Source organism: Eumetopias jubatus, unplaced genomic scaffold (genome assembly GCF_037043125.1).
Source record: "Eumetopias jubatus isolate StellerSeaLion01/CBP00866 unplaced genomic scaffold, mEumJub1_p1.0 scaffold_9, whole genome shotgun sequence".
Taxonomy (NCBI): Eukaryota; Metazoa; Chordata; class Mammalia; order Carnivora; family Otariidae; genus Eumetopias; species Eumetopias jubatus.
In genome coordinates, this window is record NW_028274815.1 from 128,718,791 (window position 1) to 128,744,520 (window position 25,730).

A 25,730-nucleotide genomic window follows, 5' to 3' on the forward strand; every position below is an offset into this window, starting at 1 on the left:
CTGGAGTTCTGGCATTCAGGGCCAAACAGCCAACTAGAAGTTGTGATTTACTTCAGAGGCTGCACCCACCTCTCCCATTGCCCTTTTGCAGCGTGGAGGTTGCCCACAGGGACGCGGTAAAGCAGGGGGCAGGCAGCGTGCTGGGCAGAGGCAGCTCGCCTCCCACACGCCCGTGAGAACGCCGGGCAGAAGTGGCAGGTGTCAAGTGGGGAGGAGGTGGCTGGCGAGGCCGGGAGATTGCCTACAATCTCAGTATTGGGGAAGGTACTAAAAACAGAGAAGGGCTGTGAAGAACCCCAGGGTGCTGGTAGCAGTATAAACGCAGGGCTTCCAAATACACACACGCTAACCAGACGGATGTGTGTACACATGGGCACGCACGCACGCACGCCTATACATCTGTTTATTCGCCATCTGCTCAGAAGGCCTAGAAAAATAGCAGTGGGTGCTCTGAGTGCCCAGACCTTGGTGGTTTCTTTTTCTTTTCTCTTTAAGTAATCTTTTATGCCTGGCGCGGGGCTCAAACTCACAGCTCCCAGATCAAGTGTCACATGCTCTGTGGACTGAGCCCAGCCAGGCACCCGCCCCCCCACACCCTGGTTTTTAGATGTTCTCGTCGCTAAAGGGAACCAGAATAAATGGCTGACTCCAGAACTGGGGAAGGGAGAATGTTTTTCCTTTCACTGCTTTTATCCCTGCAATGTTGTTGAACTCCCTTCTGTTGCCGAGCACTTTTCCATAACCTTCTGACCACTTTGTCATTCTGACAGTCCAGCCCACAGGCCGGTTCATAAACGTGAACTGTCCTTCAAGAACACAAGCCACACAGCCACCAGCCCACTCCTCAGCCAGGCCTGAACGCAGGGCCTCACCTTGACGACTCCGAGTGTGAGAGCACCCGCTGGAAAGGGAGGAGACTCGAAGCTCTTCGGGCTCATTCTTTGGATAACAGTGTCCGGTCCAGAGGAGAGGCACCTCCCCTCGCCTGGGCGCCCCCACGCTGTACTTCCACACCCTCACTCACCTCTGCCCTCACTTCTTTAGTTACTGCTCAGAAGGACCAAAAATTCATTAGTATCTGTTTATTGATCAATGGTTTGATATAAAGTTATTTCAGATCTTCAGAATTTTGCCCAAACAGAAGTCACAAGCATTACAAAGTGTTTTTTTTTTTCTTTCTTAAAAAAAGGGTAGGAGGCAGGTTGGGAGGGGACCAACCTAGCAGTAGTGGCATTTGAGAATAAATTAACAAAAAAAAAAAATTTAGTATTACCATTTATTGGTGACAAACACTAAGTTTTACTTACATTCCATGGGGAGAAAAAATTCCAGCGTAAACAATGAATTGAAGCGGTACTTAACTCGCAAGGCTACGGTGCTTTTCATCTGGACCATATGCAGGACCTTAACTGCACACGCTTCTGTGCCCAGTAACACAACATCAAAAGCAACACAGTTTCTGAGATAAACATGGGTCATTCTTTTCAGCCCTACATGGAGATGTAATCAACAGTACAAAGCACTCAAGGAAATCCATCTGCGGGTTTATATGTACTACGTGGAGACCATATCCTGTAGTGTAGTGAAAGCTACGTGTCCTCAAGAGCCATATGTATGTACAATTTTTTTTAATAATCTTTAAAACAAAGATCAAAGTTCATTTGTTTAAGTCCTGTTGCATTAACAAAAATAAAATAGAAAAGGAACCAAATGATCATTAAAGTTTAAAATTCCTAAACTGTCCAATTTATACAACCGTGGGAGACTTCATCAAGGACTGAGAAGTCCAGCACTGTTTCGGCTAAACCGGAGGGCACACAGTTTGCATCACTGAAACAGTCCCGGGTTAGTCCAATAAAGTCAAAACGTGTAACCACATACACATGGATATGATCTTTGCTGATTGGATTACTGATAGAGTCAGTCTCAGACAAGTTTCTAAACTGTGCTATGTAACTAGATACAATTGAGAAACTCTCAGATGAAAATTTATATAGTGTCATTTCAGTCAAAATGAAAATAATAAAACTAAGAATATGTAATCTCTTTTGGGAGAGAAAGCAGTGGTGATGACAGTGCGGGTGCCACGGAGGCGGGGGCCAGAGCACGCTAGAATGGTTAGTTGGCGCTGAGTAGGAAGCATTTGATTTTCTCTGGTGCTTTTGGCTCTGGGGCTGGTCTACGGCCCCGCTCCCCGGCGTGGGTGTCCAGGGTATGTCCCAAGGGTTTGAGTGAGCCACTCTGAGAAAGGGTCGTGCTCTGTTCCCGGTTTCCTTCACACAGCCCAAACAGCAGTGGCCACAGCCAAGCACCGAGGGGTCCGGGGCCACACGGCAGGCCCCGCCGTGCCCCCCAGCAGCTGCCCGTGTGTGGGGACAAAACAGCACCCGCGAGCGCAGCCACGGCCGCCTCCTTGTGTTCCCGTCTTCGTCACCACTGCCGCCTCTGGTTCTTTACCCAGCACGTCTCTCAGCCCACTGGAGGTATCAGAAATTCCAAATTCTCAAAGCAGTTTCAGTATTTTCAGTATAGATGTTGGGGTGGCCAGAAAAGGTTCAGCACCTCCCACACCTTAAAGGAAGAAAAAAAATGAAAGTGATGCCAGTTTTGAAATGTAAGAAAACTTAACCCATGTTAAAAATGAGCAGAAATCAGACACTGAAGTCCAGCAGCACAGGCACCAGTTTATGATCACTGGGTTCCGGTTTTCTCAGGATACACGGTCAAGTGAAAAAAGTGAGGAGGAGAAGGAGTGTGTAGTATGGGATCTCCGGGAGAAAAGGAATAATGCAAGAAATACACGACTGTATTTGCATAAAGAAACACACAGGAAAGATAGATAAGAAACTAATAACCATTGTGATGTGTGGCTGGGGGCAGGGAGAGGGACACGGGTGAGGGCTGCGTGGGGGGGGGGGGGGGCAAGACTGACCACCCAGCATCTCTGGAAATCACTGTGGGGTCTGAACCCTGTGTATGTCTTACCTATTCTAATTTTTTTTAAGAAAGTAGAGCTCTGCTCACAACCTGGAAACCTTTCAGGGAAAGGGACAGAAAGTGACAGAAGGGGAGTGTCTTACTATTTTGAGCAGACGGTTTGAATTTAATGCAAATGAGGAATAGAACTGCCTTTCCGAGTAAATCAGCTCACTCACACAGACATTGGTCCATTTCCCGTTCTTGGCATCTCTGTACTCGGTTGGTCCAACTCCGAGAGCAACTTTAAGATGTTCAGTGCAGCCTAGCAGGGATGAAAAGAAGAGTCAGCACGACCGCCGCCCAGGGCCACAGCAAGACGCTGTCTGAACAGGTCGGCGAGGGACAAAACAGGGAGTCCCACTAAACCACACTTTCCCTTAATATTTGGACTTTCAATTTGAAATACAAATTACAAAATAAATTATCCATGTTTACCTCACTGAATCACAACCTCTGCCAATTTTATTTTCTTTTAATATTTTTAACTTTATAGTAACTAGACTACACATTTTGTATCCTGCTTTAAAACAGAAACCCGTCATGTTCCCTTGTTAGAATACGTTAATTTGATGGATGCATTATAGTCCATCAGGCGTATACACCACAGTTCATCTAGATTAATCAATTCTTTTTCTCAGTTTTGTACTTCTCATTAACGGTAGTTTCACCTGAACGGAGACCAAAATAAGGGGCTTTCTACAGCTGCCCAAACTTGGGTGTGTGGTCTGTGTTCTGGGAGGAGAGGAATGGACACAGCGCGTGGAGGCGGTCCAGGATCCAAGTCCACCCCCCGGGCCAGCACAGGGAGGGGAAGAGCACCGGGACGGGAAGGAGAGTCTAAGGCTGATGAATTCTGATAAACAATGAAAAATCAATAAACTAAGGAAGAAATCTTCAAAAATATGAAATCTATTAAAAGCACCCAAGTCTCCGGGAGAACCCTTCTCCTATCTGTCCAAGGCCAGCAACAGGCCGGAGCCAGGAGCACTGGGGAACATACCATGTCATGGCAGGACTCCACATCCTTTCCAATACCGTGGCTGATCAGAGGTGGCTGAGAGGAGCAATTGATGAGAGATACAAACTCGTTCTTGTTGTTTTTGGGGAAGTCTTTGTATTCAACCTGAGGGGAAAAGAAAACCGAGGCCAAGTAGGGAAGCGGCGAATACGCAAGGGGCCCAGCAAATGGAGAGGACACCTCTTTCTCCTGCCCTCAACCTGACACGACTCCTGCTCAGTCAGCAGACTGTCAGGGGGGCCTGCAGCCGGGGGTACCAAGGGCTGCAGGCAGCAGACCCAGGCCCCAGCTTCTAAAATCTTCCAGGAACCTAGATGTCTACCTAAAAACCCTGGTCGGGGGGAAGGGGGGTACCAAACACTTGGCCTGAAAGAAGCCATGTCCTTTTCTGCTAGGCTCAAAGGGCCAGCACACTGAATCCATTCTTGCTAGAACTATCACTAAGATGAGAAGCTTTGTTACTACGGTTGGCCTGGATTTTGTAAAAGCTAATTTATTAGCAAAGGACAAGGTGATTCTGTTACCATACAGGCCTGTCCCATACTTTCCCGAACTCCCTCCACCCGCCTCAGGACCACCAGGTACCCTCCACCCTTCCTCCACATAAAGACCTGGAATTAATAAACGAGGTGCAAGGCTCATTTTCTGAGAGAAACCCCAAAAAGATGAGTGCACTGAGGTCTAGACCACACAGCTCCGGCCTAACAGTTACCTGGAATCCCTGGACTCTGGAAAGATAGTCCAGCTGCTCAGAGGGTCTTGTAAGAGGTCCGTGGGGTACGTGGCCTGAAGAGATGTTATTCTTTAAAATGGTCTCGGCTGTGGGCGAGGTGCCCCCATACAACAACTCACGGGCTATCATGGCAGTTACCGTGGCCTTGGCCGGATTCGGAGCTGCCCTGGTGAAATCTTTGGTGTGGTGTCCTTGACTGACTCCTACGGCCTGGGCAACCTCGGGCACCATGGGAAGAATCCCCGCGGGCAGCTGCTGATGACTAAGATAAGGCATCCTAAACTCATCCTCTTTATTGCCTAGGGAGGGACACGCAGACAGATCAACACGAGGCCACGTGCGCTGCTAGGAAAGACCTTTGCCACCCCGCCGGCCCGCCCTCGGCGCACACAACGGCTCAGGGGGGCCGCAGAGCTCAACACCGCTCGTCGTTCCAGGGGCCACGCCAAGCCCAGACTCACATTCAGATCAAGACAGTATTAACATCACACTTACTAGTCCCATTTTCATCCCCAGAGCCAGGTTCAAAAAAGGTTACTTTTCTTCCATCCCCTGGTTTTTTTATTGGTGTCTTAAAAAAGAAAAAAAAAAAAAAGGCCATGAGCGGAAATCAAACTGTCGCAAAATTAGTTCTTACTCTCTGAAACTATAAAAACTCCAACCAGCTTTCATCTGTGGTTTGTAACCTTTTAAAATATAAAGAGGTAATTGGCAGAGAAGCCCTACCCCCACGCCGACAGGCCCAGCAGCCTCCTGTGCCCCCCACCACAGTCCCCCCTGCCCGCCCCAGAGCCACTCCTGCCCCCACGGCCTGTCCTCTACCAGAGGAGGCTAACAATCCTCCTGAGCTGGGGGCCGAGCTCTGCTCGGCACTCACAGGAGAACAGGGGAATGTTTAACCAGAGGGAGCCAGAGATGCTAGATCTTTCCCCAAGGTGGGAAAAAGCAGCTTTTAGATGAAAGCTAAACAAAGACTTTTCTGGAACTAATATCCAATTCAAGGAAAAGGTGACATTTCCAAAGATAACAAATGGGCAGGGAAATGCTATGAGAGAAAAATTTTGCAAACACAGGTCTCCTTTCTGAGAAGGTAAGGATGTTACGAATCCGCTATCAGATTTTGGAATGAAAAACCCCAAAACCAAGTCCAGGCCCTGTGCCAATTCTTTGAGGAGTGTCCGCGGCCACGGCAGAGGCCACGGCCCGCTGCTGGCACGGCTGGCACAGGGAGGGGTCCCATCCCGGGACCTCTCAGTGGAAACAAGCTCGGTCAAGAACCCGCTTGAGGGTACTGCTTTACCAATCTTGGCAGAAGGTTTTGTATCTAGTGTTCAATTCATAAAGAAAAAAAAGAATCCCGAATTGAAATTACGAATTTCCTTCCGTAAATCCCAGTGTGTCGGTGTCCCAGAAAACCCAAAGCCTGCTTCCCAACTAGCAGAAGTCTGAAGCCGCGGGTCTTCCACCCGGGCCCCACTGCGAGCCCGAGGGCAGCCACAGACAGGGGTCATCTGCAGCCCCGTTGCCCATCCTCCTCCAGGTGGAAAGGGGCGAGGTGCCCTCCAGCAGAGCGTCCCTGACCACAGAGATACAGAAACAAGAACGACTTAACCCAGAGCCACGCTCGGAGCCACGGACATGCAACTCCCCTTCTGACCACATTATAATGCTCCAAACGGATAGGATGCCGCTCAGCAGGGCTGTTTTCCTGCCCGGAGGATGAAGCCTTGCCCTGAAGCCTGGCCCTGGAGGTTGCCAGAGTCCCCTAGGATGAGGCGAGGAGGTCATCTTGCCATTAGAGAGCAAGGACACAGAGCCCCGAGCAGTCACCTTCTCCTCTGATTTGAGGGCTGGTTTGGTGGGCTGAGCCTGTGGGACTTTGAAACCAAGGATCTCCAGCATGTTCTCGGCTGCGTTGCGTTTGGCCACCTTCTTGTTGGTGCCTGTTCCTTCTGCGGTATGGTTTCCCACCTTCACCTGCATGAGGACGAAGTCAGGACTCAGACCAGTGCTTACACCTTCAGAGTAAAGACTGGTGAGGCAGTGGTGTGTGGGCAAAAGAACCGAACAGCGACCAGAAGCTTCCCAGGGGTGCCCGTGGCAGCCGCCGGTCAACGTGAGATTATAGAAGCTTACAGGCCCTTTAACATAAGGAGTTCTAAAAACGCACTTCCTGACGTGACTCCCTCTGACACTCTGTGCTGCTGAGGGTCTGCGCCCCTAGGGCACGTGTGTGTAGCCCAGCCCGGGACCCTGGGGGCTGCCGGAATGCCTGCACGGCCGCAGGCAGAGTGTTTACCCCACAGAAACCTGCAGACACTATGCAGCACGCCCGCCTTCAGTGGTTTTGTCGTCTCCTCTAGACTTACGAGATGGAGGAAAGGTTAATGATGGAGGCAGGGATGCAAACTAAGCTAACAAGCGTGTTGAGTCTGCAGCCGGGGCCCTGTAACTGCACAAAAAACGGGAACATTCATCCAGTCGTTGAAAATGATCTGATTCAACAAAGTCACTCACTGTTCATAAATGAAGTTCCAACATGTCTTTACTTTCATCTTGTTTATGTAAACAAAAACGTTAACCGATCCTCATGCTAGAACTATGCTCCTTTGTCAATAGCACATGCGGCCTGATTTTCTAACACCGTCTAACACCGTCACGGCCCTTACGTGACAGAGAAAATGGAAAGTAAAGAGTATTACGTGTTTTCTGTATTATTTGTAAACTGTGCCCTGGTCCAGTGGGCCCCACTCCCCGCCATCGGACGTTAGCACTATTAAGACCATGTTGCTTGTAGTAATTTGATGCCTTAAAACGTGTCCTTGCGTGCGCACCACATGTGCTGCTGAGTCAGCAGGGAGGAGCTCATCCTTTCTGACGTTTGTACTATACATACGTGTAGTTTATACATGCGTAACACATCTATAAACACACCCACCCCTTCCCACCAGACCATCCTCCCCTAAGAGAGTTGAGTGTTACACAGACTGCAGCACATACCACGGCTTACAATCCCCTTCTCAAGCCGGTCTTGATCACAGACCAGACCAAAAAGCCCCATGTTCCAGAACTGAGAGTCCAGGAAACCTTCCCTGGCCTGTGAAGAGGGCTCTGGGGTGCAATCCTGGCCTTGCCATCTACCAGCTTTGATTCTGGCCAAATTACTGATCCTCTCAGTATGCTGCCATCTTCCCCACAGCGTGGAAGGACCGTGACTTTACTCGCCTTCTGAATGGGGAGGGAGAACACGCCAAGAACACTTCCCAAGTTGTGAGCAAACTGCTACACGAGAGCAAAGTCCTGGATTTTTCACCAGAAAACACCATTAAATTCAAATCATAGAGTAGACTGCCCATATGACTGTTTCATAAATACAAGGAAAACACTCTGCACTAATCCGAAGTGCAATCCCAATCTAAGGAGAACCAACCCTAGACTCCACAGATTCTACAGATGAGGAGGAACAGGAACAGATCCTTTGATAGAACTTGTAAAATTTACCTTCTGAAAAGGACAATACAAGCCTTCAAGGAGATGTACTGAAGAGAAATGGTCACCTGCAATCCCCCTGCCCTAGCACCCATGACCTGGAGCAGGTGTCCGAGCTCCTACCTGCTGACTCAGCAGCACGTGTGGTGTGCACACAAGGACACGTTTTAAGGCATTTACTATAAGCAACATGGTCTTACTATTACTAATGTCCAATGGCGGGGAGCGGGGCCCCCTTAGGAAAGCACCCAGCCCCTGGACCCCTCCAGCCACGATGGGGCGTGGTCACAGAAGGGCTGCCACAACCCATGCCGACCCACCTGCATCACAAACTCTCTGCGGCGCGGGAGGCCTCGCTCTGTAAGGAGCATGTACTCTGGCTCCTTCTCCTTTTTCGCCTGCTGGATCTGGGCCAGTCTGCTGATCGGGTTCATCCCCTGGCCGCAGTCTGTGCTGCTCTGCAGCTGAGGACAACGGATGTAGAAACCATGTGCCATGTTAGCCACAGAGAGGACCTCGCCAATTCAGGGGTCAGGACACGACACAACATTCCTTCATGTTTGATCTAAGTGCCCAGAATTAATCAGATCTTTTTTAAACCTTAAAATTTAAGGATGCTTAGTGATTTTCTAGGATTGCTCTGAGGTGACTTTTTAAAAGGCTCCTCGCAAACCAACATCAGTATCCCACTATGGGTAGGCAAGCAATCCTGAAGTCTGCTTTTTAACAATAAATTTCAACTTGACAATGAAGAGAGAAAAAAATACAGAACACTATTCCTTAAATTCCCCCCAAAACTCTGTTATAAGATGGGTCCCCAGCTTTCTTAACAAGGACTCAAAAGCCAGAAACTATTTAAAACACACACACACACGAAATGCAAAACCTCAAGCTGACACCATGTGGAAAGAACCTAAGAATCCCACAGTTTCTTCCCAGTGGCCATCTTTAGCGCCACGGAACCCTCAGCCACTGTTTGCGTGGGGTGGTTCCTGGGATCTCCTGAGAGAAAAGGGGAGCCGCAACAGTCTATAGCGTGTGCTCACCCCTGGGGACGGGGTCTTGGCAGAGTGTGAAACTATAGCTGGCCCTCGAACAACAAGGGTTTGAACTGTGCAGGTCCACCTAGAAGTGGATTTTTTTTGATAACTACAGTATAGTATAGGTGTATTTTCTCTTCCTCAAGATTTCCTTAATAATGTTCGCTTTCTTCCAGATTACTTTACTGTGCGAATATAGCATTTAATACACACACACACATATAACATATGATATATAAAACATATTAATTGACTGTTTATCTTATTGGTACAGCTTCTGGTCAACAGTAGGCCGTTAGTGGTTGTGTCTGGGGAGTCAAAAGTTAAACCCAGGCTTTCCACTGGGGTGGGGGCGGGGGGTCAGCAACCCTAGCGCCCGTGCTGTTCAAGGGTCAAAACTGTATACTGACAATCAGAACAGACCCTAGTACTCCTAAACATGCCCAAATGGACTCTTGTCCCTTCTCTGGGTGGGGGAGGCAAGGGGCTAGTATAATTTTTGACAGGTCCATTGACGTGGCTTAAAAAATACCAAAGAACAGGAGGTGTTTGGTGAAATGTCTCACTGCCCCCAGACGCCTTTCGTCCCACAAATCTGCTTCACACTCGCACCAGTTCAGCGGTGAGCGAGATGGAGGAAGGACACTCTCTCGCCATTCGCTCTGCAGAAGGGCACTGCAGGTGCACACGGTTCCTGTGATCACCCCCTCACGCACGACATGTGCGCACAGCTGCCGGTGCCTCGGCGTCCGCATCAAACTACCCAAGGTGGCCCCCGCACCAGGCCTGGCAAGTGGCACATCAGTGCCCATCCTGTCACTAGGGTCAGCAACCTAGTAAGCCTTTTAATATGTCCTCCCCCGTCATCCATAGGCAATGGAAATATCCTCTTCGATCGAGAAGGTTCTTACCCTGACTATGGATTTTGTTTTCTTTTTGATTCTGGGCTTCACTCGCTCGACCGTAGGCAGGGGTGGTAGCTTCTTCAGCTCCTCGAGAACAGCAATAGCAGCATTTTTCTTTGAAATCTTCTTGCTCTTCCCTTCACCTTCCCCCACAAACTCCCCAACTGACACCTTGGTCACAAAGCTCTTCATATGGGGGGGGCCACTCTCCCGGGCAACCTGTTTCAGAGGGAAAGACTGAGTGAAAGCGTGACAGGCACTTCCTGCCAGCGGTAGGACACACTGCCCAGCACACGACCTCCCAGGAACCACAGGGAAGGGGGGGTTACGGACAAGACCTGATCAATGCAGGCGGCGTAAATGTCAGCAAAAGAAAACAGTGAAAATCCTGAATCTTTTTCTTCCCTTATTTCTCAGACTTCTTAATGTTCTTGGGTCTGGTTGGTCCCCCACACAGTTACTACAGAGTAAAGAGGGAAACAAGTTCTGCTCCCACCCTCCGAGCAGAACGACTCCTGTCTTCCCAGGGTAGAGACTATCCTGAGTTCAGGGGATCCAATGCAAATGGCAGAAAGGAAGCCGTCCCAGCGAAGTCCAGAAATAATTGCAACACAAAGAGTTCAAGTTTAATATTTGCTCTGAGCCTCCAGCCAAGTCTGAGCTTATTAAATCCTGGTTGCTATGCAGCTTTAAAAAAGAATGAGAAATTTCTAAGCACTGACCGTGATTTTCAATATACACAAAGTTAAAAAAACCAAACTGCCAAGAGTTTATACAGTACCCTAACTTATGTGTAAAAAAAAATTTATATATACCCACAACACATATACACAAATATATAAACAGACACACACGTGTGTGTTTATATGCTTATTTTTGCAAAAAGAAACACAGGATGGATAAAGCAGAAACTGAATTAGTTCCCTAGTGCACGCAGGAGGAACTGCATAGAGCAGGGACAGGGTGACGCTTCTGAGTGTGTCTCTTTGTAGAGTTTTGACTTTTAGAACCATTTAGTGTTTTACATATTAACAATATAAAAATAAGTCAACAAAGATGGGAGAAAAACACTGAGTATGGACAGAAACTTAATTAAGGTTCTTACTGGATCACATAGAAGGAAAATAAAAATTGAACTAGCTACTTAGGTTAGCTAAGACACTCTTGAACAGAACAACTGAGAGCACTCACACACCAGATCCCAAGACTCTGATAAAGTTATAGCAACGATGCCCTCACAGCATTGTTTAAAGGCAAACAATGAGGGGCGCCTGGGTGGATCAGTCGTTAAGTGTCTGTCTTCGGGCTCAGGCCATGATCCCAAGGTCCTGGGATCGAGCCCCGCATCGGGCTCCCTGCTCAGTGGGAAGCCTGCCACCCCCCCTGCTTGTGCTCCCTCTCTCGTTGTCTCTGTCAAATAAATAAATAAAATCTTAAAAAAAAAAAAGGGCAAACAATGAGATCAATAAATCAGAACAGAATGCAGCAACAGACCTGCACACATTTGGTCTTGTGATTTCTGGCAAACAGACCAAAGCACATCAAAAAATTTTTTTTGCACCGTATCATTATTTTTTATGTTCAGCATTTACAATACAAGGGCCAGAGCTTTCTCCCCAACTCAAATTTATAAATTCTCAATTGGCTTGTGAGGCCAATAGGGATACTTCTTCTTGTCTAATTTGGTTTCTGGGAACACTTCATTCAGGTCCTCAGTGGTCTGGAATTATGTTCCTCATCTTCTCCAGCTTTTTCACATTCCTCAATCCGGGTCTTCTAGAGAGACAAAAACTCGGCACAACTTTTCACATCTTCTTTTTCTTCAGCATCCACCTGAACAATATATTTATCCTCTGGCACAGGAAACTTCAGGGCATTAAACTTCTTCTCAAAGTCATCTACCAAACCAGCCTTCACCACATTGGCCTTGTAGTAAGCCCAGTCAATAGCAGGTGGTTGCTCAGGGAGAGTAGCCAACCTGGAGCTAAGTGTCTCATTCCAGGATTTCGGGGAGTTAGCAATGGCCTTCTGGTTTTGGGGTATGATCTCCCCCAAAGCTAGCCAGTCAATGGTTTTTAGAGCAAGTTTTCACGCAGGTCATGATCTGAGGGTCTGCTTCTCCCTCTGCACCCCACCTGTGCTTTCTTTCACTCTAATAAATTTTTTAAAAAGATTTTATTTATTCATTTGACAGAGACACAGCGAGAGGGAACACAAGCAGGGGGAGGGGAAGAGGGAGAAGCAGGCCTCCCGCTGAGCAGGGAGCCAGATGCAGGGCTCGATCCCAGAACCCTGGGATTATGACCTGAGCCGAAGGCAGACGCTTAGCGACTGAGCCACCCAGGCGCCCCTAAATAAATAAAATCTTAAAAAATAAAAAAAGGCAGGAACTACTGCTCTGTGCAACATGGACAACTCAACACCTGCATTACATTAAGTTAAGCCAGACTAAAGGCAATAAACTCTGTAATTCCATTTATGTAATGTTCTGAAAAGAGAAAAACTGTAGGGGCGGAAATTGGATCAGTGGTTGCCTGAGGCTGAGGACGGAGGAAAAGAACTGGCTGCAAAGGGCTTCAGGGCAACTACAGGGTGAAAGAGGTTTTAGGTCTTGACTGCAGGGGTGGTTCCACCACTGTATACATTCATCCAAACACATAAAAAAAAATCTGAATAGGATAGATTTTACTGTATGTAAGTTATACCTCAAAAAAAAAAACTACCCTCCCCTCCAAAAACATCCCCACAGGGGAATATCAAAGGACACAGCAGCCAGTTGAATGGCAATTTGAATATCAAAATGAATGACAATAACGTTGAACCATGGTTCTTTTTCGTTTTCCTTTTTTTAAAAAGTAAGCTCTACACCTAATACGGGGCTTGAACTCACGACCCCAAGATCAAGAGTCGCACTCCACCTCCACCGACTAAGCCGACTACGCCAGCCAGGCGCCCCCTAATGAATGACAATAATGAAGTAACACTCTGAATAAAAAAAAGAAGCTGTGGACCTATGCTAATAAAAATTAACGTACAGAGATGGGGTATTTCCTGTGGAACGTCAGCTCAGAAAGGCAGAAAATCCACCACAGCAGTGACTGTTACGGGGAAGAATTATCAATGACTATGAGAATCACTGGGGAAATCTCTGAGGGCATAACCTTCAAACAGCTCCTCGCAGGATACGGATTAATTGCAAAGAGAAAGAAAGTCTCCTTAAGGTGAAGCTCTGGTGTAAGCCAATGAAAGGAACGTCACTGACACGGGGGGCGGGGGAATGCCCTCATGTGATGCTCAGAAGAACCAACACCACATCTGTGGTGTCCTGAGGGAAAAAATGCATTATCTGAAACTAATCATGAGGGAACAATCAGACCAAACTGAGGGCCATTCTACAAAGTACCTTTTAAAAATGTCAAAAGAGGCTGCGAACTGTTACAGACAAAAGAGCCTAGGGATGCCTCTACCAGATGCAGGGTGTGATCCTGCGCTGCCACCAGAACAAGAAAATACGGACCATCAAGGACGGAAGGGACAGATGGCAAAATGTGAATACAGGACGTACGTTACATAAGAATTAGTGACGCTCAATTTCCTGTATTTGATCATTAGATTGTGCTTAAAATAATGTCTTGTCCTTAAAAGATACATGTTGAAATTTAGGAATCCTGATAGCTGCCACTTACTCAAATGACCCAGCAAGGGTAAGAAGAGAGAGGAAATAATACGTGCATTCACAGAGAGAAAAAGCAAATGTAAAAGGTTAATCACTAGTAAATCTCAGTGAAGGAGAAATTCACTGTCCTATTCTGCCAACTTTTCCGCAGGTTTGAAATTTTTCAAAACAAAATATTCAAAAAATGGCTAGGAAAACCAAATGAGCCCCAAAACAACGGTGCTGTGCTCCCCAGGTGAGAACCAGAGGCCCCTCGGAGAGCGGCCTTCACTGCCCCCCAAAGGAAGAGGTTGGCTGGGAGGGCCCAGCACACGGAGCGCAGGGCTCCTGGGGCCCCTCATACACCACCTCCCAACCCGGACAGCCTGGTTGCCAACACTCAGCCCCACCTGGCCTCTTGGCCTCTCAGAGTTGACTCAGTCATCTACTCACATCACCAGCCAACCCACCTAAAGGTGGAGTTCCACCTACCATGGATTTAGTGCAAGGTCATGTAGAGGTCACAACTGCCTCCCGGTGACTATCAATCAGCACCATCACATTTTTTAACTAAAACTATGTATTTTATCAAAAGTCAAGCTATATACATTTTTTCTGGAGAACCGTAGGAAAGGCTTTTGCCTTCTTCTATTAAACACTTCTAACCCAGATTTCTATGTGACAGATTTTACTATAAAAAACTCAGTAAAAAAAAAAAACTGTTCCATTCATTTATTCAACAAACATTTCCTGAGCATCCAGTAAGTGCCAGGCAATCTTCCAGGTGCAAGAGACAGATCTGTGGGGGAAGAAAATGAAAGCCCTTGCTCAAGCTAATAATGGAAGTAATATGACCCTTTGATAGATGAGCTATTTAACATAAGCACTCACATTAACAAATTCAACACCACCACCAACGCACAAACTGGAATGTCTTAAATGACTACCCTAAAGATATTCACCCACCAGAGGGCGCTCCCAAAACTTCCTTTAGGTGACCAGACCATTTCCTGCTGTGTTACATATTCCTGAACACAAGCTTGAAACCCAAATCTGAAATCCAAACAAAGCGGAAGTGGGACAGAAGCAATCTGGTCTCCAAATCCCACAGAGCAAAAACAAAATGGCATTCCTTCACTAAGGTTCCAGAAAGCTCTGTGACTCTCAGGCAGGGCAACAAACTAGTAGGAACAGGTGGCAAGCTTCGCAGGGATCCAGGGCCCTGGTGCCAGCAGTCACCTACTGCTGCGAACTGTTACAGACAAAAGAGCCCAGGGATGCCTCTACCAGATGCAGGGTGTGATCCTGCGCTGCCTGCTGGGAAAGAAAAATGTAAATGTAAAATGTCAATCACTAGTAAATCTCAGTGAAGGAGAAATTCATTGTCCTATTCTTCCAACTTTTCCACAGGTTTGAAATTTTTCAAAATAAAATATTCAAGGTAATCCGGGAAGCCAGGCACCTCCCACTCCCACAATCTTGGCACCCCTCTAATCTCTACAAATCCATTCTCATGCCCTACCAATCCCTCAGCACGAGGAGAAAAGGAGGACTTCTTCTCTTCCTGCAACAGGTACCCAGGCAGACCTCGTGGTTTTCGGAGTGAAGCTCCCACCTGGTTCCCACCCAGCAACTAGCCCTGTCATTCTGCGTATCTCCTGTCTCCGTATCGCCTCCCTCCCCAGTGCCAACAGAGGGAGAGGGGCCGGAAGGGACGGGGAGCCAGGGGAGAAGACACAGCCCTCGTCTGTCCGGGGCTCTGCCCTCTGGGAGGAAGGGACAGTGTAAACCTGGTCCTGCTGGCCAGGGTGGGACAGGGACGGCTGTGAGGTGACGCAGGGTGGCCCCATGATGCGAGTGTAACCGCCCATCCCACCCGCGCCCCGCGGCGGGCAGGGAAGCACTGCGAGCTAAAGGCCAGAAGTCAGCAGCACGCGGCTGAGGGGTTAAGGACTAAACTCAGGAGCCAGTTTAGGGCACTAGCACATTAACAGGAGAAGGTATATATTTTATAAAGGTCAGACATGAGGTTTGGGGGTCACCTGTAACTGCAAAAATGCTACAAAATTACAGTATTTTACAGGATAATAAACTTCAGGGGGATTTTTTAATCGACTGAGCCACCCAGGTGCTCCACAGGGGGACTTTTTAAAAAAAGAAACAGGCCAAAAGAAATTTATGGACCACTTAAAATTGTTTAAAGCAAATGCCCCGCGTGCCTCAGTTGGTTAAACGACTGCCTTCGGCTCAGGTCATGATCCCGGAGTCCTGGGATCGAGCCCCACATCGGGCTCCTGGCTCAGCGGGGAGTCTGCTTCTCCCTCTGACCTTCTCCCCTCTCATGCTGTTTCTCTCTCAAATAAATAAATAAAATCTTAAAAAAAAAAAAAAGCAAATGCCCCACCTCAAATTACATTTGCCTAAGTAACAAAGTAGAAGCGTACAGCATTTTGGAAGACTAAATATATAGACTTTAGAACTCTGAAAGACCTGGGGCGCCTGGGGGGCACAGTCGGTTAGGCACCAACTTTTTTCTTTTTTTAAGATTTTTTATTTATTTATCTGAGACAGAGTTGAGAGAGAAAAAGAGCACGAGTGGGGGGCGGAGAAACAGACTGCCCCCCTGAGCATGGAGACCAATGTGGGACTCGGTCCCAGGATCCCAGGATCATGACCTGAGCCAAAGGCAGACGCTTAACTGACTGAGCCACCCAGGTGCCCCTAGGCATCCAACTCTTGATTTCAGCTCAGGTCATGACCTCAGAGTCATGAAATCGGGCTCCACAAGATTCTCTCCCCCTCTCCTTCTCCCTCTGTCCCTCCCCACCCTCCCCGTGCTCTCTCTCAAAAAAAAAAAAAAAAACAAAGAAAAAACCACCTCTGAAAGACCAAAGAATTGATAAAGAAATGTGCATTGTATAGTAAAACACAACCTTGCATAACCAAGTGCGGAAACCAAAAGGATTTGCAAAGAATTCGTTGTGTGTCAGACCATTACAGAAAACTTACTAACCTCCATCACCTGCCTCATCTATTTGGATTCACTGGGTTCTTGAAGGAAACATGTCCTAAATGTACCTTACTTTCCATATTGAACTAACAGCCCATTAAGTTATGGTTTTTAAGACCATAAAGTCTCTAACAACAAATGAAGTTATTAGAGAGGTGATTTAAAGGGCAAATGCTGGACAAGGACAAAACTGACGTCCTTTTAACTCCACTGTATGATTCCTAGGGACTGCTAAGGAGATTAACGTTTTGGGAGTAACAGAGTCTTTTGAGAGTCTTATGAAAACAATGGAACCTCTCTCCAGAAAACACATGAGAACACAAACACAATCTTCAAAATCATTCTGGGAGGCTCACAGACCATCCACGGACTGTCTGGAGGGGCATGGCGGCCCCTAAATTAGCAACCCCAAAGAAGAGAATCAATACTGCTTTGCTAAGGGGCGCCTGGATGGCTCAGTTGGTTAAGCGTCTGCCTTCGGCTCAGGTCATGATCCCAGGGTCCTGGGATCGAGTCCCGCATCGGGCTCCCTGCTCAGCAGAGAGCCTGCTTCTCCCTCTTCCTCTGCCTGCCTCTCTGCCTACTTGTGCTCTCTGTCACATAAATAAATAAAATCTTTAAAAAATATATATATTGCTTTACTAAGGATAATGTCTGAGTCTTAAACCTGAAGGTTCACAGGTTTGTGATGATAATTCCAGTGTTATTTAGGAAAAAAATCATCCCAATGGTGAATGCCAACAGTATTTTACAGTGGAGTCCTACATGTAAAGCAAGCTTACCTCAAAATTCACAGGCAAGTTCCGTTTAAGTGCAATCTCAAACACTTGACTTATTTCCGATTTATTGAGATTTTCTTCTTCTGATTCTCTTCCATTCACCTAAAGAAAGAATAATTGTTTAGTAGTTAACTCTTATTAAAAACTGTCAACATCCCAGCTATGATAAACCTTAAGCACTGAACCTTGGCTTCATGGAGTGAGCACTACCCCAGGGAGCAAGGCCACCTGTGTGCCATGTGGCAGTGGATTTAAAGGTTAAAAAAAAAAAAAAAAGTATTATTTCACACTTGGGTCAGCTTGTACCTTGTAAATCCACCATAAACAGCCCCACACCTAACAGACTCAGGGGTATGAATCAACCTCATCATGGTGCAACCACGCGCCCACAGCTGCTCAGGAAGAGTGACAGACTCCCAAAGCCTTCCTTGAGGACCGGCAAGCCACATTCTGGAAAAAGTCAGAATACAGACAGCTCTGTGTGGGACATGGCAAATTCAAATAGAAGTCTCTCCATCTAAGTATGCAGGTTTCTCATCTGGACATAAAGTCCCTGGAAACCCACTTTTTAAAAAAAGGATGCAATGGAACAAATTATGAAATTGTATACAAAATCTTTTCCTCACTGCTGCTAGCCAAAATTCAAGTGCTAACTAATCAAGTCTGCTCAACAAAGGCTGAGACTCCATCTTTATAACAAGGTTCATTTACAGTCCTCCAGCCAGGGCTGGGATTAGGGAGGGCAGAGATCTCGGTGCGAGCTGATAACTGACTCTATCGGCGCAGTGATGATGAGAATCCAGGTAAGCTCAGTAACGGCAATGCCCCCCTCCCTGCAAATCGTGGCAAGAGAGCTGCATTTTTCTTATTTCTTATTATTGTGACTCTTTATCAAAAATTTGTAAAAATCCTATTTCCAAGACTAGAACTTTCTGACAAGAACCCATGGCTAAAACCGCTGAATAGGCAAAATGCAGGACTATCCAGGATTTTATCGGTTGTGCGTTTCTATACGTTCATCAGATAGATCTTACACCTCCGTGTATCAGTATTTCACACTATAATGAAAAAAAATAAAACTCTTAAGTTAAAAATATTAATACCATCAAGAATATAATCCTATACCAGTATATTCATCCCAGACACTCTCTACTTCTCTCTCCTGCCATGATGGCGGCATTCTCCTTCCATTCGGGTTTCACTTCACTCTCTGCCTGGTCAGAACTATTTGCATAGCATTTCTGGTGGCTTTATTAACTTAAAGATACTTTTATTCTTGTTTAAATCCTAAACGGAAAGAGAGCTTGACTTTTTATGAGTGAATCTTTAAAGCCAGAAATCTTCAAGCAAGATGCCTTAGAGCTCCGTGGAGGTTTGGTTTGAAATTTATTTTTCAAACAAGTTTTAAACTTAAAACAAACAAACAACCACCCTGCATTTTAGTATGTTCAACAAATGGTGCTTAGAAAAACAGATTTCCACATGCAAACAAAAACAAAAAAAACACCTTATACCATATACAAAAATTACCTCAAAATGGATCAAAGACCTAAGTGCTAAAATCATAAAACTCAGAATATCAGGAAAAAGCTTCACAATGCTGGATGTGCCAGTGACTTCTTGGATAGGAGACAGAAAACAGAGGCAACAAAAGAAAAAGCCGATAAACTGGATTGCATCAAAATTAAACACTTTTGTGCATCAAAAGATGCTCACAAGAAAGTAAAGACGACCCAGATAGGAGAAAGCACGTGCAGATCATAGATCTGATGAAGAATTAATATCCAGAATATATAAACAACTCAACAACAACCAACCCAATTTAAAAATGGGAAAAGGACTTGAATAGACATTTTCTTAAGAAGGTAGAAATGAGTACATAAAGAAGGCTAACGAGTACATGAGCTCAGTATCACTCATCATTAGGGAAATGCAAGTCAAAATCACAATGAGACACCACTTTGCACCCCTTAAGAATGGCCACAGAAAACAGCAAGTGTTAGCAAGCACATGGAGCAGTGGGAATCCCAGGGCATTCCTAGTGGGAATATAAAATGGCCCAGCCTCTGTGCAAAACAGTGTGGTGGTTCCTCAAAAAGTTAAACATAGATTTACAGGATGATCCAGCAATTACACCAGCAGATATGTACTCGAAAGAACTCAAACAGATACCCAGACACCTATGTTTACAGCAGCATTATTCACAGTAGCCAAAAAGTGAAAACAACCCAAACATCCAACAACAGATGAATGGATACACAAAACGTGGAATGGTCACACAATGGAGTATTACTCAGCCTTAAAAAGAAAGGAAATGCTGACACATAGCTACAACATGGATGGACCTTGAAAACATGATAAATGAAATAAGCCTGAGAGAAGATGAATATCCACTTATATTAGGTATCTAGAATGGGTAAATACATAGAGACAGAAGTAGATGTTCCCTGGGGTGGGCGGGGGGGGGGGGGGGATGGAGGGGAAGTTATTGTTTAATGTGCACAGAGTTTCAATGAGATAAAAAAAGTTCCAGAAATGGATAGTAGTGACAGTTGCACAACACTGAGAATATATTCAATGCTGCAGAACTGTGCACTTCAAAAATGGTTATAATGGTAACCTTTATGTTATGTTTATTTTATCTGCAAAAAGCAACTAAAAAAGTATGTTTCGTACCAAATATTAACACACTAGAGATTGTCAACACATTAACTTATGCTAAAAGGTTAACTTATTTTTGTGCACAGTTAAAGGTTTTTGACAGCTGTTTATTTGAAGGATATCCAGAGGTTTTTTTTTTTTTAAGCAGATGAGCTGTTAAAACAAAGGCTCCACTCTGATGCTAAGTAACTGTTAATGCAACCAGAAAATTTTGAAATAAACTGGGTGCTGAGGCTAAAATAAGACTTCAGCCACCATGCACATACTCCAATTTTCAAACCTATTGTTCATTTTACCAGCTCAATTAGTTTTAACTTTTAATTATGACCTATTTCAAACATTCAGAAAAGCAGAGATAAATAATTTAACAGGCAATTGTGCTAGATTTAACAAATGTCCCAACATTAAGAACTACTGACATGAAATTTTAATTTTTTTAAGGAAAACAACGAAGCTCTCCTCACTCTCCTTTCCATGGCAGCCTTAATCATGATTTTAAAATGGGAATGTATCTTTCTCACAGCCATGTTTTTTTTAGTGGACGAAAACAATTTATGGTATATTTTGTGTTTTGAAAATTCACATAAATCATTTCCACTGATTTACCTTCAAAAATACTATAAAATTCAAACTCAGAAGTTTATACTAATCAAATGCTACTTTCCTATTTTATATATTAAACTGCCACATAAGTCTGATGGAAAACAACAATCTACTGCAAAAATCTAAACTGTAAGCCAGTGTTTCTTAACCACAGCAGCATCAGGATCACTTGGGAGCTTTGCAAGGACAGATGCTATCTAGATTCCTACTCCAGATGAGGGAACTTAAATTTTTTTCAGGTAGGGCTTTTAAAGATCCATTTTATTTATAGTACTTTTTTTTTTTTTAAAGACTCCTGCTGATTTTACAAGCAGAGTGGAGATTCACTGCTCTAAGCCAATTGTTTCTCAAGGGATTTCAATAGGGACAAAGCAGCCAGTAAAATAAAAATGCAAAACAGGAAACAAAGATACACATTTACTTGGAAGTGAGATTATGTTGCTCTTTTACATAATTTTGATATTATCTGGAGTGAACAAAATGTTGCAATGGGAAAGCAGCAAAATGAGTCAAAAACAAATCCACAAATACCATTCCCAGTAAAATGGGGAAAGTGTAGTGGAGCCTTAGTCTTACCTTCATGAAGTGGGAATTACTGTTAACATCAATTCCATAGTGTATGGTTCAGCAATAAAATCTAGGCAACATTAAGAAAAGAAATAAACACTCTGAACCATGCTTAACCCTTAGTATGCCAGAAAAAAATAGTCATCTCACCGTTTACTATCTGGCTCCAAGAGACTATTTTTCTATACTTAGTCATTTTACAAATAACATACAGAATAAAAGGACAGTAAGAATCTTTTCCTTAGAGATTTTAACAAGAAATTAAAACAGCAGGGCACCTGGGTGGCTCAGTTGGTTAGGCATCTGACTCTTGAGTTTGGCTCAGGTCATGATCTCAGGGTCAAGGGACAGAGGCCCACATGGGGCACCTCACTGGGCGGGCAGTCTGCTTGAGATTCTCTCTCTCCCTTTGCCCTCCCCCCTCCCCCTGCTTGCTCACTCTAAAATAAATAAATAAATCTAAAAAAAAAAAAGAAAAGAAAAGAAAAGAAATTAAAATAGCAAATCCAAGTTTTTATTCCAGGTTTGTAGTCTGGAAGGCACTGATGTACCCTAAATGGGCACAGTCCTTTAAATGCAGCTAACTGCTCATCTGCTAGCACATCTGAACCAGGAGCCCAGCCCACCTGCAGCAATGTCATTTTTCAAATCCATCCCCAGTGGGTTCTAGCTTATTATGACTTCTGACTCTTCTAGTAGTGGTATCATCAGAACACACTACTTGTGAAACTGACTCATAACTGTATCAAAGAGAGAACAGCCATTTTCTTTGCTCCCTAACTACAAAATGCTTTCATTTTTAGATTTGTAAACCCCGAAGGATCTAATGAGAGTTTTTTCATTGTCTTATCATCTATATCCTCCTACTGACCTTTGTACACACACCTTTTGCCATTTGTCCACTTATTTTGTGGACCGTAAGTGGTGGGAAGTAAATTCTGGTGGCCACACATGATAAAAATTAAAAGAATGCTGTCACACATACTTTTTAAAAAATCAAAACAGGATGTTCCAGATTCTTGTCACAAAATAATGTGTGACGATGTCCTTCCTGTTGAATGGTCAGAAAAGAATACACATTTGCTTTCCATACACCGTAGAAATACACTATTCACTTGCCGAGTCTTGAGTTTGGGAGAGCTTACCTAAGATACTGTCTGAAGACTCACAGTCTGAGATTCGCTTGAACTCTCAATCCCACCATCACCACTGGAGTCTAGGGCCCTGCCGTCCCTCTGCTTTCATCTTCTTGCTTGTCTAATAATGGGTAGGTCTTCCTCTGTCAACTTTCTTCTTTTTGCCATTAGAGGCAAAGAAAAATTCTAACTTCCCACCTGAGTTCAAGGAAAGCTAAGCGCACAGGGAAAAGACGCTGTCTCCAGTCTTCTGCATCTCCTTGGAAGGACACGCCACATTGGGCGGTGCAGCAGGCCCAGCAAAGGGCGACGGGTCATCTCACTACGGGAGCAGCCACCCCAGGGCGGCACTGCAATTCCACGTCCTTTTATCTGAGTCCTGCTCAGCATGTGTAGGGATGGATTACAAAGAGTGCTGAAATGATATGTCAGATGACAAAGAGCAGAAGGTCTCAAGACAAAGGAAAATTCAGATTCCCTAAGGCGGAGATTTACAAAAGGGTCCAAAGGACCTATGTGATCAGTGTAAGACAGAATGAGTTTTATTCTATTTTAAAAAGTATGTTTTCTCTTTGTTCTTTGTAAGATCTCCAGAAAAGAATACAAGTCATGCAATATCACTCCTTACAGAGCTTGAAAAAGAAGCTCAAAAATGAAAATTGGGTCTAACGGACCCTGACAGAATAATGAAAATCAAGGTCTCCAATTTTAGTTTAAGCCCTGGCCCAAGTGAAGATAAGACTCAAGACCAGAAGAGCTCCATGTATTTATTTTTACACTAGTATTAAAAAAACCCTTCAGACAGTACAATTTTTTTAAAAAGTCTGTCTCCTACCACTACCACCAAGCAAAAACTACTTTTAAAGCTTCATACAGCCTTCAAGACAGAAACTACGTGCAAGCAAACATATACATATGCATACATACATACACACAGTTGGCACTTTTATTTACTTAAACACAAACAGGATCACACTATCTACAAAACTACAGCTCTGGTTCTTGATCGCCCCCCACCCCTTACATTATGTACCTCCTTTCATGCCTATGTGTACAGATCTACCACACCCTGGGCCTCCCTCCGACAAATGTAGCTGTTTATTTAACCACTTCCCTACTAGTGGACATAAGATAGCTCCTGTTTCACTTATTACAAATACTGTAGCTATTAGCCATCTTGCTCCTAGCAGCTCAGACACTGAATAAGTCATCCTGTATTACCACAAACATTAGATTTAAAAAAAAACAAAAACAAAAAAACCCCAAAAACAAAAGGCATATTCCCAACGCAGGACCTTTACACAAGCTGCTCCCACTCTTCTGCTTCTGTCTGGTCTCTGCTTCAACGCCACTTCCCCAGAAAGGACATCTCTAAATGCATCACCCTCACTTCCCTCCAACGGAGACAGCTGGGTGCCTGGGTGGTGCAGTCGGTTAAGTGTCCAACTCCTGGTCTCAGCTCAGGTCATGATCTCAGGGTCATAGGATTGAGCCCCACCTTGGGCTCCACACTAAGCAGGGAGTCTGCTTGAAATGCTCTCTCCCTCTTGCTCTGTCCCTCCTGTTCGTGCTCACTCTCTCTCTCTCTCAAATAAATAAATAAATAGACATCTGATGCTCTCATAATACTTGCTACTTCCCACCCTAGCACTCACTGCACTCTGATGATTCTAACATTAACATCTGTCAGCTGTTCAATGAAACCCCACCAGGGAAGGGAAAGGGCTGTGGTTTTTCCTCAGGGCCTAGCATGATGCCTATCGTCAAGGGACCAGACTATATCTGCCTTATAGGCAGAAATTGCTGTCTTTATTGGCCATGTTCTAAAGAAGATGAATTGATCCACCAATCACATGCCCTACAAATCGTCAAAAGCAAAATGAACAGTTTGTTTAAAATTATAATTTCCAATCCTGGCAGGCCAGGAGCAAACATGCTGCTCACACCCTGTTGGCAGAGGTCTACAATGGTACCATCTTTCTAGTGGGGAACTTGGCCATATACACTTGCCATGCAATTCCAGTCCAGGTCCATGGCTCATAAAAAGTCACAGACGTGCACAAAGATTTAACTACAACAATGTTCTTCACTACCTATTTTCTAAAAGGAAACACTTTATAAACAACCCAAATAACTAAGGCTCTGTTGAAAAAATAAACTGCTATGTTCAGTGAAACACTTTGTAGCTATTAAAAACTGCTTAGATGCCAGTTGAATTTGAGTCCTCCAAGGAATTATAAGTAAATGGCATGACAATGTATTCATGATAAGCGGTTGAGTGAAAAAAAGTGGTTACCATATGATATCACCCCACTTCTGTTAAACAGACCGGTGCATGTATTTACTTATATATGCACTGACATCCACCAAAACGTTTTTAAAATTTTTACAGTTCACATGTGTTTAACTTTAAGTAAAAAAAGGTAAAGATATCTTCTAAAAATGTCCCTCCTGGGACACCTGGGGCTCCAACTCTTGATTTCAGCTCAGGTCATGATCTCAGAGTCCTGAGATTGAGCCCCGAGTTGGGCTCCGCATTAGGTGTGAAGCCTGCTTGGGATTTTCTCTCTCTCCTTTTCCCCCTGCCCCTCCCCACTCACCTGTGCACTCTCTCTCTTAAAATTAATTAAAAAATAAAAATGTCTCTCTCTTTGCATCCTACTACCCACCTACCCAGGAGGCCTGGTAAATCAAAGGGCAGCTCACTGAGGCAGGAGGCTAAGTGTTTCATTTATTATCTCAAAGAAAGTCTTATTCGACTCAATGATTCTTATTTCTGCAGCACTGGTTAAGCCAGTCTCAGCCATTTGTGAAGGGCATGGTCTCTATTTCAAATCATACAGAACTAGAACAGGGGCACGAGGAGATTTAACATTACTCTCAGCAAAGCTCTGTACAGATGGCAGATGAGCATGTGAACTCAGCTCAGGAGAGCAAGTCCACTCCAGCCTCTGCCCTCAGACTGGAGCCAACCACGCTGCTCCAGGGCCATGGGGTCAGACTGGAGACACCAATGGGCACCTGCCCTTTTCAACAATACGGGGAGCACTCCCAAGCAGGATTCAAAGTAGAGCAGCTGCCTGAGGGGGAAGCACTGATAATACTTAGGACCAGGGGTTCCCAAACCCTGATCGAGCTTTAGAGCTACTCCAAGA

At 45.1% G+C, this 25,730-nt stretch overlaps 1 protein-coding gene across 4 annotated transcripts in view; it reads right to left on the reverse strand.

Moving 5' to 3' along the window:
• Nucleotides 1-1,262: 1,262 nt before the first annotated feature.
• The window catches only part of STAU1 (staufen double-stranded RNA binding protein 1), a 50,974-nt gene continuing 26,506 nt past the window's right edge, over nt 1,263-25,730 (reverse strand). For 2 of the 4 annotated variants that reach the window (XM_088026790.1, XM_028125210.2), the window contains 9 exons: nt 17,612-17,710; nt 10,171-10,401; nt 8,540-8,683; nt 6,561-6,707; nt 5,226-5,301; nt 4,710-5,029; nt 3,980-4,102; nt 3,156-3,241; nt 1,263-2,571 (listed from right to left, as the gene is read on the reverse strand). In XM_088026790.1, the coding sequence (XP_087882916.1) occupies nt 2,556-2,571; nt 3,156-3,241; nt 3,980-4,102; nt 4,710-5,029; nt 5,226-5,301; nt 6,561-6,707; nt 8,540-8,683; nt 10,171-10,401; nt 17,612-17,710 (1,242 nt within the window). In that variant the 3' untranslated portion in view covers nt 1,263-2,555. Of the gene's footprint in view, nt 2,572-3,155; nt 3,242-3,979; nt 4,103-4,709; nt 5,030-5,225; nt 5,302-6,560; nt 6,708-8,539; nt 8,684-10,170; nt 10,402-17,611; nt 17,711-25,730 lie in introns of those variants that run through there. The other 2 variants (XM_088026791.1, XM_088026792.1) reach the window with 2 other exon arrangements.